The sequence below is a fragment of the Scardinius erythrophthalmus genome (assembly GCF_964197995.2).
Source record: "Scardinius erythrophthalmus genome assembly, chromosome: 4".
NCBI lineage: Eukaryota > Metazoa > Chordata > Actinopteri > Cypriniformes > Leuciscidae > Scardinius > Scardinius erythrophthalmus.
In genome coordinates this window covers 17,665,808-17,678,762 of record NC_138224.1, presented here as the reverse complement: position 1 = coordinate 17,678,762, position 12,955 = coordinate 17,665,808, and the positions used below count along the sequence as shown (strand labels likewise).

General features: G+C 39.2%; 1 protein-coding gene across 1 annotated transcript in view; it reads left to right on the top strand.

Moving 5' to 3' along the window:
* Positions 1 to 12,618, top strand: part of LOC308689438 (thyrotropin-releasing hormone-degrading ectoenzyme-like) — a 132,306-nt gene extending 119,688 nt beyond the window's left edge. The window contains exons 16-19 of the mRNA XM_081363144.1: positions 1,561 to 1,728; positions 9,436 to 9,576; positions 9,819 to 9,900; positions 10,882 to 12,618. Of these exons, the coding sequence (XP_081219270.1) occupies positions 1,561 to 1,728; positions 9,436 to 9,576; positions 9,819 to 9,900; positions 10,882 to 11,025 (535 nt within the window). The 3' untranslated portion in view covers positions 11,026 to 12,618. The remainder of the gene's footprint in view (positions 1 to 1,560; positions 1,729 to 9,435; positions 9,577 to 9,818; positions 9,901 to 10,881) is intronic.
* The last annotated feature ends 337 nt before the right edge of the window (positions 12,619 to 12,955 follow it).

Genomic DNA, 12,955 nt, shown 5'->3' with positions numbered 1-12,955 from the left:
AACATGGGAATGGTTGGTGATATTAAAGTCCTGTTTGTGGCACATTAGTATATGTGAGGGGGCAAACTCCTCAAGATGGGTGGTGACCATGGTGGCCATTTAGAAGTCGGCCATCTTGGATACAACTTTTGTTTTTTCAATAGGAAGAGGGCCATGTGACACATCAAACTTATTGGTAATGTCACAAGAAAAACAATGGTGTGCTTGGTTTCAACGTAACTTTATTCGTTCATGCAACCCTGTTCTCCCACTCTTCACACACTGATAGCAACACCGCAGGAGAAATGCCAGCACAGGTATCCAGTATCCGTAGTTTCAGGTGCTGCACATCTCGTATCTTCACACCATAGACAATTGCCTTCAGATGACCCCAAAGATAAAAGTCTAAGGGGGTCAGATCGGGAGACCTTGGGGGCCATTCAGTGTGTGAAGAGTGGGAGAACAGGGTTGCATTGACAATCCAACACAATGGGCAGCACATTGAACACATTTTATAAGTGGTCAGAAACTTGTAAATAACTCATGAACGAATAAAGTTACGTTGAAACCAAGCACACCATTGTTTTTCTTGTGACATTACCAATAAGTTTGATGTGTCACATGGCCCTCTTCCTATTGAAAAAACAAAAGTTGTATCCAAGATGGCCGACTTCTAAATGGCCACCATGGTCACCACCCATCTTGAGGAGTTTGCCCCCTCACATATACTAATGTGCCACAAACATGACTTTAATATCACCAACCATTCCCATGTTATTACGGTGTATCCATATAAATGGCCCACCCTGTATATTGCATTGTGACTCACTTTGGGTGGCCTGCAGTGATGATTTGGGTCAAATTTTAATGACTTTAATTGTGACTTCAAAAAAAGATTTTGAAAAATATGCTTGGCTTTATATAAATGTGTTATACTGTATATATATTGCTGTGACAATGTTCAAAGTGATTCAAAATGATTGCAGACAGCAGAATGCCGCTTGAACAATTGACATTTAGACAATAAGACAAAAGATAGAAACAGAAAAACAAAGCTTCACTTAAGCATAAAAAATAAAACATGCAAGAAATACACTCACACTGTTTTTCATTGACTCTTCTGGAGGTGAAACGTTGACTTGTGACTTGTTATCTTTGAACAACCCTGAGGAATTTCTGAAACTTCTGCTGTGAAAAAAAAAAACTCTTCAGGGAAATTTAAACAAGAATTAGGTGTGAACACAATGTGATCTAATGGTGTGTGAATCTAAAATAACCCTCAGTAAATGTTTAAAGAGCAAACTTTGTCACAGTGAGGGATGCTTATCACCTGCAGCATTCAGTGTGCATATATGCTAATCAATGTATCAATGTTTTTCACTCAAGTCAATATTTGTATTTATGTGACATAAAATAGTAAATCTATATTTTTGGCTCCATCAATATAGTTGTAAATGTTAAGTGTATTTATATGCTAACTTTAGCATTTACTAGCTTTGAATGTTTACCTCAAAATATCCAACCATGAATGTGAATTCAGCTTGTGACTTCAATCAGATATTTCAATCTTCTGTCCCACAGGATTCCACCTAATGTGCGGGACATTGTATACTGCACAGGCGTGTCTCTGATGGATGAGGACGTGTGGGAGTTTATCTGGATGAAGTTTCATTCCTCTACAGCCATCTCTGAGAAAAAGGTTCTTCTGGAGGCCTTGACCTGCAGTGGCAACGTCTTCCTGCTCAACAGGTCAATCGACACTCTTACCAACTCATTGTCAATAACATGATGAGGCAAAGAAATTCAAATAAGTTATCGGAGCATAACACATTGCTCAATCAGTCTTAGCGGGAAGGTTTAGCATCTAAAACAAATCTTCCAAATTGCCATTCTATTGATAGCAAGAAGTATCTGTAAGTCTCTGGAGGATGTACGGCACTCCTCTGACTATAACTCTGTTTGTAGTCTGCTGTACCTCATGAAGTAATCCGATTCAATCCCTTCCACCACATCATGTCGCTCACACCAGCAGAGCTGCACTCACTCCTCTGACAGGGCTGTAAAAACAATGGCTGCCGTAGGGGCTTTTCCCACAAGTCTCCATGGCGCCTTAAATCCTCTCCCAATTCAATAGTTGGACGAGGACGGTGACGGATTACACCCTGTCCAGCCCTGAAGAGGATCTCACAGCCCACACATATTTTGAAGCAGTTCTCTTGGGATTTACTGTGGGTTTGACATCTACATTTATTCAGTTGCATTTGGTTGTTGTTTTATAGATGATATGAGAGAAAGAAACTTGCCCATATAAAGAGATCCACCCTGACCCCTCTCTGCAGTGAGTGTTCAGCACTATACAGACTGATTCCTGTGGGAATCTTCTGTGTGAGTCAGTTGAGAGGTGGTTTTCCTCTCTAAAAGATAAAATAGCACTGCACTTAGGAAGCACATATTTTTTGTGCTCTACATCCAGGCATCTGTATCATTATGTTATAATACTATTCATCACTTTAAATTCAGCAAGGAACCTTTTATTTTATTTTATTTTTTTATTATTGTGGTAATTGCATTCTTTGAAGGTAAAATCAATGAGCTTTACAAGCTCTCGGTGATCCATGACTCGGCTGTCATACACAGTACACCTAGATACAACATCTAAAAGTCAGGCAGCTGAACCATGAATACAAAATCCTCTGCAGGAACCTCCAGCATTCTCCTACAATACAAACTCTTGAAGGCCACATGCTTCTGATGGTCACTTATCAAGTAGTATTGTATGTGTTTCTGGATCAACATTCCTTTCAACCAACATGATTGTAGGATTCGGTTTAGATTTTAGAGATACAGGGGTTTGGACAATGAAACTGAAACACTGGCCAATATAGTGTTGGAGGTTATGTATGCCTGTATATGTGTAGCCTGGTGGCCAATCTTCTCTGATTTTGCAATCCATCAGCAAGAGCAGAGTGTGAAGTAGGAATTAGCAGAGCAAAAGCACAGCTGTACATAAAATATTGCAATTCACACAACATAATGGGAGATATTTTAGAGTTCAAGAGAGGACAAATTGTTGGTGCGCATCTCGCTGGCACATCTGTGACCAGGACAGCAAGTCTTTGTGGTGTGTTGAGAGCCACAGTATCAAGGGTAATGCCGGCATACCACCACGAAGAACAAACCACATCCAACAGGAGTAACTGAGTAGTGCAAGAGGAAGCTGTCTGAATAGGATGTTCGGGTTCTGATCCAGATTTCCCCCCCCCAAAAAAAAATCATAAATAGCTGCCCAACTTAATGCAGAATCAAATGTGCTCCTCAACTCTCCTGTTTCTACCAAAACTGTTCTTCAGGGGGTTGTAAGGGAAACAGGTCAATTTAGCTCTAAGGGAATTATTAATTATAAGGAATTTTGAAAGAATCCCTTATTTTATTGCCAAACAAATTAGTCGTCTAGCGCTCAGTTAAACGGTCCATAGCTATCAACTCTATTGCGGATATTAATATCCAACAAGATCAAGATCAGCTAGCCTGGCAAGCCAGACCCACATCAAGATGTTGGGTCTGGGAACACACCATTGGCAGGGCTCAATCCGAGGGGCGGGATAAACGGTTGTCTTTCAAATTCCCTCTGCACGCAATAGGATAGCGCTACAACCAACCAGAGCGTTTTCCCAACAGCGGAACTAGTTGATAGATTAAACTTTTGCCGTATCTGGTCAGCAAAACTCCGAACACATCTTTCTTTTTTAAGAATGACTTAAGTGCCGTTCTTTGTTCTTTTCTCAAAGAAAAGCTTAACTCCAAGTCCTCCAGAGTCGCGGCCAAAGCTGATTCGAAAGTCCGCTGTTCGCAGCAGCAGCCATTCTTTGTTTTCAAGTAGCAGGGAACCGTTGCAACTCTATCGTCATTATATTAAGCCCGCCCACCGACTCTATAGACAATGTGATTGGCCTGACTAGAGTATGTTTTTTCCAGCTCGAAAGCCAATGGAGAGTTGCTAGACCACCCTGGCTGCATAATAAAATTTACTGCCGCTAGGGTGCGTCTAGATTTCTAGACTAAAGATCAGCAGTTTAAGACATTAAATTCATAAGCACATAACACAAGAACACTTCTCTTTGAATACAAACAATAATTTATTGATTATAGCAATATATGCCCTTTGTAAAACCTGACCTGAACGAATCATCAGCCATTAATTTAACCCTTCTATCGTTTCTTAGGAGGGGTTATTAAATTTTATATCAATGGAGTAGTTCAGCTACAATCTAGAGGCATTGCTTGAGTTTGTTGTTTGTGTCTGAATGGGGATCCGGAAGGCATGGTTCGCTGCATAGTTTTCCCGGTTCGTTGATTCACTGGAGGTCTTTCGTGTCTGGAGTGATGTCTTGGGAGGCCAATCATGTTGGTGTGTTTGCGGGTGATTGGATGAATGGAGTCTTTCTCATGGCAGAAGTTTTGAAGTTTGAGCAAAGCGGCAAAATTTAACTTGGAACACAAGACTCTAAACGGAAAGAAAAGAAACCAAGTAAAAGAAAGAAAAGTAAATGAGATAAGAGTAGTAATATGGCTTGCATGAAGCTGTTCGTTCTTGACCCATTTTCATCTCCCATATCTGTCTGACGCTTTGTTCGTGTCCTGAGATTTTAACCTGGGGTGTCTGTCCAGCCTCCCAAAGGAGTTCTGACCAATTATACCTCATCTTTAGCTTGTGGTGTGACTTTTTATCCTCCTCTCACATGAATTACGTCATCTGATTAGTCACATGGTGTCTTTATTTTCGCTCTACCAGAGTACAATTTAGACACGATTTCTATAATAAGAATACAATACATTTTACAGATTTCATTCATGCCATCTTTTGAGTTATGAGCAGACATTTACGCTGATACCAAGCAAGACACATTTTCAATCAACCATTCAATAGTTATAACAATTGCATGACTTATGTGTGATCTAAGCATAATAGTCACATATATAGGTTGTAGATATAATGTAGAATTATGCAGTTGAACAATTTTTGATTATAAGTCTGTCTAGCATTGTTTTGGAATGATCTGATGCACTTTAAATGCAAAAACAGTCCATGTGGGTTTTTTTTTTTTTTGTTGTTGTTTTTTGTGGATTTCAATCCTGTTTTTAAGAGGTCACTCAGAGGTCTTTAAAATGAAGAAGGTCTGTTTTGCATCTCTGTCTTGGGAGAATCTAGATGTGCCATCTCTAAACTAGACATCTTCATTGAGTTCGTACCATAATCCTACAAATGTTCATTGTTTTAAAGCTGTGGAGTTCGTTAGTTAGCTCAGACTGGATGGCGCCCACTTTAATTATGGTCCTTTATTGTTGATAAATTGATAATTGGTGTCCACCAGCATCACATATTAAATTTGCCACTGTTCTGCAAGAGGAATAGCTCAAAATCCCTCTTACCACTTGACTTGTATCTGTTTGAATGAATCATCTCTGTCTCTCAGTTCCTACGGGATAAATATTGTGGCGGTATTATGGTTTGGCTGCTATAGCCAAACCTTTGGTCACTCGTGCCAATACCAAACGATAGTTTCAATGGTGCCAGTGGTGGAAATCTTGGCCTGTGGAAAATTTGAAACATGTGTTGTTCTCTGAGTCCATCTTCACTGTCTTTCCCACATCTGAGTGAGTTAAGATGTAGAGATTCCCCCAAAAATCTTAACACCCAGACTGTTACATGCCCAGAGTAAAGCACAGGCTGGATCAGAGATAGTTTGGGCTGCAATATCATGGCATTCCCTAGGCCCACTACTTGTGCTAGATAGGTGCGTCACTGCCGAGGTCTACCAAACCATTGCACCCAATGCTTCCAACATTGCACCCTGAAGGTGGGGCCGTGTATCAGCATGATGATGCACAAATACACACAGCAAGACTTGTGACAGAATGATCTGACGAGCATTAAAGTGGAGTTGAACATCTCCCATGGCCTGCACAGTCACCAGATCTGAATATTATTGAGCCACTTTGGGGTATTTTGGATAAGCAAGTCAGGAAACTTGTCCACCAGCAGCACATATTGAACTGGCCACTGTTCTGCAAGAGGCATAGCTCAAAATCCCTCTTACCACTTGACTTGTATCTGTCATTCTCAAGATAAATTTATGTATTGGCCACAACAGGAGGCCCCACACCAAATTAACAAATTATTGTGGTCTAAAACCAGGTTTCTGTTTCATTGTTTCATTGTCCACCCCCTGAGTACTTGGGGTTGACATTGAAGCTTTAAATATAATGCTCCCTTCCTTCTGATTTAGTGGTAGTTGTTTGCAGTGTTGTAGAGACCAGCTCATTGAAGTCCGGGTCAAGTTGAATCAAGACTGAGACCAGAAGAGGGTCGAGTTTGAGTCAAGACAGAGACCAGAAGAGGTCTGAGTCAAGACTGAGTCTACATGCTCCTGAATCAATGTTTGGCCTTGGATTTGGACCAATAAAAAAATATGGTCTTTTGATGGACTCCGGAGCATGTGGACTCAGTCTCGAGCTTGACCATCCTCTGCTCTGGTTCCTGGCTTACATTAGGTTGGCTTGACACCAACAATGGTTATTGGTAAGGGTTAAATTTGGTTAGGACTATTGTTTTTTCTTTTTGTTTTTTTAATTGTAAATCCTGTTCCAGGACCCAGGAACACATCTTAACTGGGAGGTTTTTTTTTTTCTAGGTAACTGAAACAGATACATTATGTATGGCCATTAGCTGGTTCAACCTTGTTTATGTGGTTGGTCAGCTGGACCAGCAGTCAGTGAGGCAAAGGTCAACCTGGTTAGAGCTGCCAAACCATCTTGGCTGGTAGTTTGGATCTAGTGTGGCTAACCATATTCTAAAAAACATGTTGGAAGAGTAGACTAGCTTAACTTTTTTGAGAAATGTGCATACAAATGCCAAGAAACCTTTTTCCCCACCACACAACAATGATGTGGGGTGCGAGCAGCGGTAGTGATGAAAAAACTGTAGCAACACTCACATGCTAATTAGAAACTGGCACCTATTGCTACAATGCATGGTGTAGGCATGATGTGTGAAGAATCTGTTACTGAATTTTTAACTGTTGATATCTGGAGCTCTACACTTCTTTTTTTCTTCCATTTAATGAATTCCCATGTGTTTGGCATCTCTGTTCAATGTGATGGTAATGCCCCATTCATTGTTGCCTAGATGATTTAGTGTTGCTTTATGTGCTTCAAATATCTTTCATTAATAAGATTTGTTTTAGTGCCACATAATGAAGAACTAATTATGTATTAAACTTCAGAAGTAAATGAAGTCCAATAAGGAAGCGTCAAAAACATTCCGTTTTATAAACTCAGAGTCCCTCAGGGCTGAAATATTTACATTTACATTTAATCATTTAGCAGACGCTTTTATCCAAAGCGGCTTACAAATGAAGAGAGCAATAGAAGCAGTCTAATCAACAATAGGGCAAGAATATGTAAATGTCGTGACCAGTTTCAGCTAGACCAGTGCAGCACACATAGCAATGAATTTTATATAATAGATATAGAACAGTAAGTATTATTGAGTCAAATGTTGGCGAAAGAGATGCGTCTTTAGTAGATTCTTGAAGATGGCTAAAGACTGGTTGAGATAGGCAGGTCATTCCACCAGCTTGGAACAGTCAAGGTAAAATATTTCATGACTACTGCAGCATTCAGACGTCCACCTTTGCTCTAGTGTTGGACTTAAACAACAGGACCTCTAGCAGCAGTTCACCGATTTTAGACACACTTAAACTTCACACAACATGCACAAGCAAAGCCCCCTGTCCCAGATGAGCTGTGTGTGAGAGTGTGTGTGTTTGTGATATTTAATCTACCGCAGAGAAAACTGGCCTGTGTTTGGAGTGAGCTAGTAAACGTGCTTCAATCACTGAGTCTGAAGGATGGGGTGTATGGACTCTGTTTAGTATTGATTTCTATGGCATGAAGTAAATTGTATCCCCCTCCTCCATTATTAGTTTTTTGGATGACGTGTGTTGTGATCTAGTGGGCTGAATACAATTTCTCTCCGCTACTGGAATTTGTGTGTGTGTGTGTGTGTGTGTGTGTGTGTGTGTGTGTGTGTGTGTGTGTGTGTGTGTGTGTGTGTGTGTGTGTGTGTGTGAGTGTGTGTGTGTGTGTGTGTGTGTGTGTGTGTGTGTGTGTGTGTTTGCTGATCTTACCTCTGCTCTGACTGCTGAACTAGAGATGTTGTGCAGCCTTAGAGACTGAATGAAAATAACGTAGCGTACTGCTTACTGAATACTGTGAACTGTCTACAGTATACTATTTTTTTTTTAAATAATGTAAAATATTGTAAATTATGGCACGTCCTGATTTTGCAGAGTTAGGCTTGTTCCTGGGTCAACATATTCAGTTGATCCTGGAACAACATTCCTGTTTGAAAATTAAATCCTAACCATGTCCTCACCCCTAAACCTAACCCTACGCATAAGTTATCCCTAAAATCAGAGGAAACTGACAGGTGAATAACACTGATGTAGAAGCACCTACATGTAACCCTGGTTGTAAGCCTGAACTTGACATAAACTGTAAACTTGTCCCTCAAATCTGATTGGTTGATTGGAATGTTGTTCCAGGATCAACAAAGATGTATAAAAACTAGGAATGGATGGTCAATTCAAGCTCATTGCATTGTGGGATACGCTCTGGTTGTATACTGTTTTCGGTAAATGTAGGTATCCTTCACATATAGAAAACGTACATGTTGTGCACAGTGTACATACTGTGTACTCAAGACAGTAGTATGCTAAAACAAACGTGCTGATCTGAACTTAAAAAAGTGATTGTAGAATTAGCACAGCAAAGAAACTCTGAAAGCGTTCACACTTGTCCACAGAGGAAGCAGAATGTCACGTTTGCGAGCTGTGAAGCTGCCGTCCGCACACAGATGTGTTTGTCACCGTGGCGCTAATCTCCAGGGTGTTTGTGAAAAGGTGCCACAAATGACTCGAAGACGAAAGAAAGTCAAAAGCCCAAAAGAGCAGTTGAACTGAAATAACAAACCAAACCACATGAAGCAATTACCCCACTTGTTATTGCAAATTGAAAACTTGTGCACCGTGGAAGCGTCTTTATGTGTAACACCTCATTTCCTATTTCTTCCTTTTTCATCTACTTGACATTTTGCACCAATATGAATCGAAATGGGTCTATCTGCATTTGATTTGGGCTTCTCAGGTTAATTACTTTTTGAAGATGCTGACTCACAGTATTGAGAACATATTTGAATAATTGTGTTTCGCCAGGCCTGTCAGTGGCTGTCTTTAATGAAAACGGGGAAGAATAATGTGTTTTGTATCTCAGATTTACCCGAGCTTAAAACTAGCATAGAAATGATAGCGAAATTGATTACGAATAGCACAATTAGTCAAGATCACAAATATGATAACTAACTAAGGAAACTCTCATTTATTGTGTTGTCCACAGGCTCCTGAATCTGTCCCTCACCTCTGACCTGGTGCCGGATCAGGACGTGATCGATGTCATCATACATGTGGGCCGCAATCCGCTGGGAAGACATTTAGCATGGAGATATTTCCGTGAGAAGTGGGACATATTGAATTCCAGGTGAATGTAGCTTCATTCATCTCTGTTTATCAGTGACTTTAACCTTCCTCTCAGTCCCTGAAATGAATTTTACATTCGCACTCTCATAAGATATTTATTAGTCAATGTTCTTTCTTTGTGGTTGGAGTACCAGAGAACATTATGGGAAATATCAATTGGTGTTTGTTTGCTACTGAGCTCATTAAAATGGTGCTCCAGTGTTTTTAATGACAGAGCTTGAACTCCATGTCTCTCATTCGCAGGTATGGAGAAGCTTTATTTATGAACTCAAAATTAATCAGCGGCGTGACGGAGTTTCTCAACACTGAGGCCGAGTTGAATGAGGTGAGTCTGGATTTATACACCATCCTGAGTCTTATACACCTCCATTCAATCTAAAGCACTAATGAACTATTGACCAATCTTCGTGGAACATTAATACTTACAAGAAACGTTGGTCAGCAAAATTCTTGAGATGGAGAAAATGAGTAAAAGTAAACTTTGAAGCCTGCAGAAATGTGCTCTGGTCTGTTTCGTTGGGTTATTTCCTCGTTGTAACTGCTTAACCATATTACAGGAAATGGAACGTATATTCACTTATTCAAATTCATTCAGCTTCAGTCCCAGAGGACACAGACTGCTGATGCTTCTCACTGCAGCGCAGCACTTTCTCATCCAGCTGACTTCGCCTTCCACATTTTATCATTCACACAGCGATAATACGAACCCCCTCAGTGTTTTCTTAAACAGAGAATTAGCATACTGTCATTGACAATCAGCTGCTGCCAGAGCACTTCATCCACAGATTCACCATTAGGTCAGTGATACTTTGAACGCTGTAGGTTTCAATTGATTATTTTGTTTCTTTTCAACGAACAGCAATTTTGAAATAAATCAAGACCAAAGTAGCAGCTTAAATACTGAATCCCAGCGCATGTTCGTTCATGTCGATCTCATGACCTCAGGAACTGGGAATCGTTTTCGTAACGTGTTATTTGGTAAATAGAGATTTTTAATGAGATTTTCATGATTGTAATTGATGTGAGGCTTTTTTTTTTTTGACAGACACCCAAGTGTCTTTCTCTTCCACAAAAACAACACAGATAATTCTGTTTACTTCAAATCCATTCCCACTCCTCATTATCATAAACATCACTGTTATCTGCTAAATTACATGTCAGGCATTTGCATGTAAATGCGTCGTATATTCTGACGCTGTTTAACTATCAGAGATGAAGGTGCCACTTACTCACAAAACTCTCTATATCTGATCCATCAGATACAATACGATTATCATGTTAATGAAACTGTTTATCTTCTCCTCAGCTGAAAGAGTTCATCCTGACCAGCGGTGGAGAGTCGGCACCTGCGTTCGCTCGAGCCGTTGAGATCGTTCAAGCTAATGTAAAGTGGCACATCCTGTTCCAGCAGCAGTTTTACCGATGGCTGCGAAAAGCTCCTGACGGTTAACACAGCATTAAGCATGGAGCGATCTATTAGCATGAAATGTTGTGGCCAGTGACGTGGGGACACCTACGTGATATTAAAAATAACTTTTATGGACTTTGAGAAGCAGCAACTTTTATTTCTCCTTTGAAACAACAAGGCAATGACTGTCCAAGACAAGTTCCCAGAGAACAACAGTGCCACCCTGCTGGCCAAACACACTTACTACACCAATAGAAGAGACAGTAAAAGGGGGAGGAGATGGACAACTTGTAGAAAATAAATGGAAGAAATTGCAACACTGAATATGGTAACAAAAAGACTTCCACTTTTATTTTGAAAAGAGCCAGCTGGGCTTCTTTTTCTAGAACGAGCATGTGCATTGGATGGATCAGGCTGGGGGGAAAAAAAGTTTTTAACGTGATTTGAGTTAAAGAGGCAAATGTGTGATCCTGCTTTCGTCCAGTTTTATTCATAATGTGAAATACGAGTTATTCGTGAAACAATCTTGGCAGTTTGAAAATTTCAGGCAGTTTCAGGAGCGGCGCTTGTGTGTTTATAACCTACAAAAGAAAGAAAAGGGCCTTAAAATGACTTTGTCTACACTCACTACATTCTCTCCCCAAAGACTGCTGCTGTTCTCAGATGGAACAAAGACTCTTTTTAAAGTTGAAATTTCAGCAAAAAGCTGCTCTTTGCTTTTCTTGCACAATCACCATTTTATTGACTTACATTTTTTACAATATCAAATGAGGCCATATCTACCTTCATTAAAACAGTCAAATAAAGATAACTGCAGCTCGCTCGCGGATCCATCATTTATCTTGGACAAACACGGGCTTGTCTGATTAAGGGTCAGTGCTAATTAAGGAATTCTTAAAGGTGCCTATATTTGGTTTCTGTGGTCAGTAGTGGATTGAAGTTGAGTTTATACAGTGGAGATTCTAAAATGTTGACACAAGATGATTATATAACTTGAAGAATATGCATATACATGTATGTATGTTCATCTGTATATATTTTTATTTATGGGTCAAAGATATGGCACTCTTTTTTTTCTTTCTTTTTTTTTAAGTATTCTGGAATTAAAGGGATTGTTCATCCAGAAATTCTGTCATCATTTACTTACTCTCATGCCATTCCACACTTTTAATATTCAGTATACAGATGAAGATATTTTAAATAGTCTCATGATTTTTGTCTTTCAGTACATAGAGGCATTGCAAAAAAATCATTCATATGAATTGAGCAGTTACTTCTTCTTCTGAAGAGACACGATCGCTTTATATGATAGACATATTGTAAACTTTTATTCACATATAAACTTTGATCAATGCACATACATTCATCAAATATGGTAAACATGGACGCTCAATCATGTTTTTTGATTTGCAAGAACAAACCTCACTGGTTTTCGTACATCAACAAAGCACAGTTGTGTAAATGATGACCATTTTAATTTTTGGATGAACTATCCCTTTAAGTTAATCCAAAGTGTATTGATGCAATTCATACAGACAATAAGCAGAATACTGAACTATTAGGATAAAAGTGTTCAAGTTAAAGTTCTATTTTTTTTTTTTGTGAATATTAAAATAAAACATGTCAGGGTGGTGTAACCAGTGAATGACTGAAATTATTGTAAAATGTTTTACCATGATAATTATTATTATTTTATTTAAGAAAAAAAAAGTATTCATATTTGGAAAATCTTTTATCTGCCAAGTATTAATATTTGGAAAACCTTTTATCTGCCAGATCACTGCAGTACATGTTAGTGCAGATTTTCAAATTAAATGGTATAACCTCAAATAATGATATATACCATGTACAGTATATATATGGTGTAATTTTTTTTTTTATTCACTTATAAACAACGAGATGGAGCAGGTTTATTTACAAAACAAAGAAGGTAAACCAAGATGTCACAATAATCCACAAGGTAAAGTTAAAC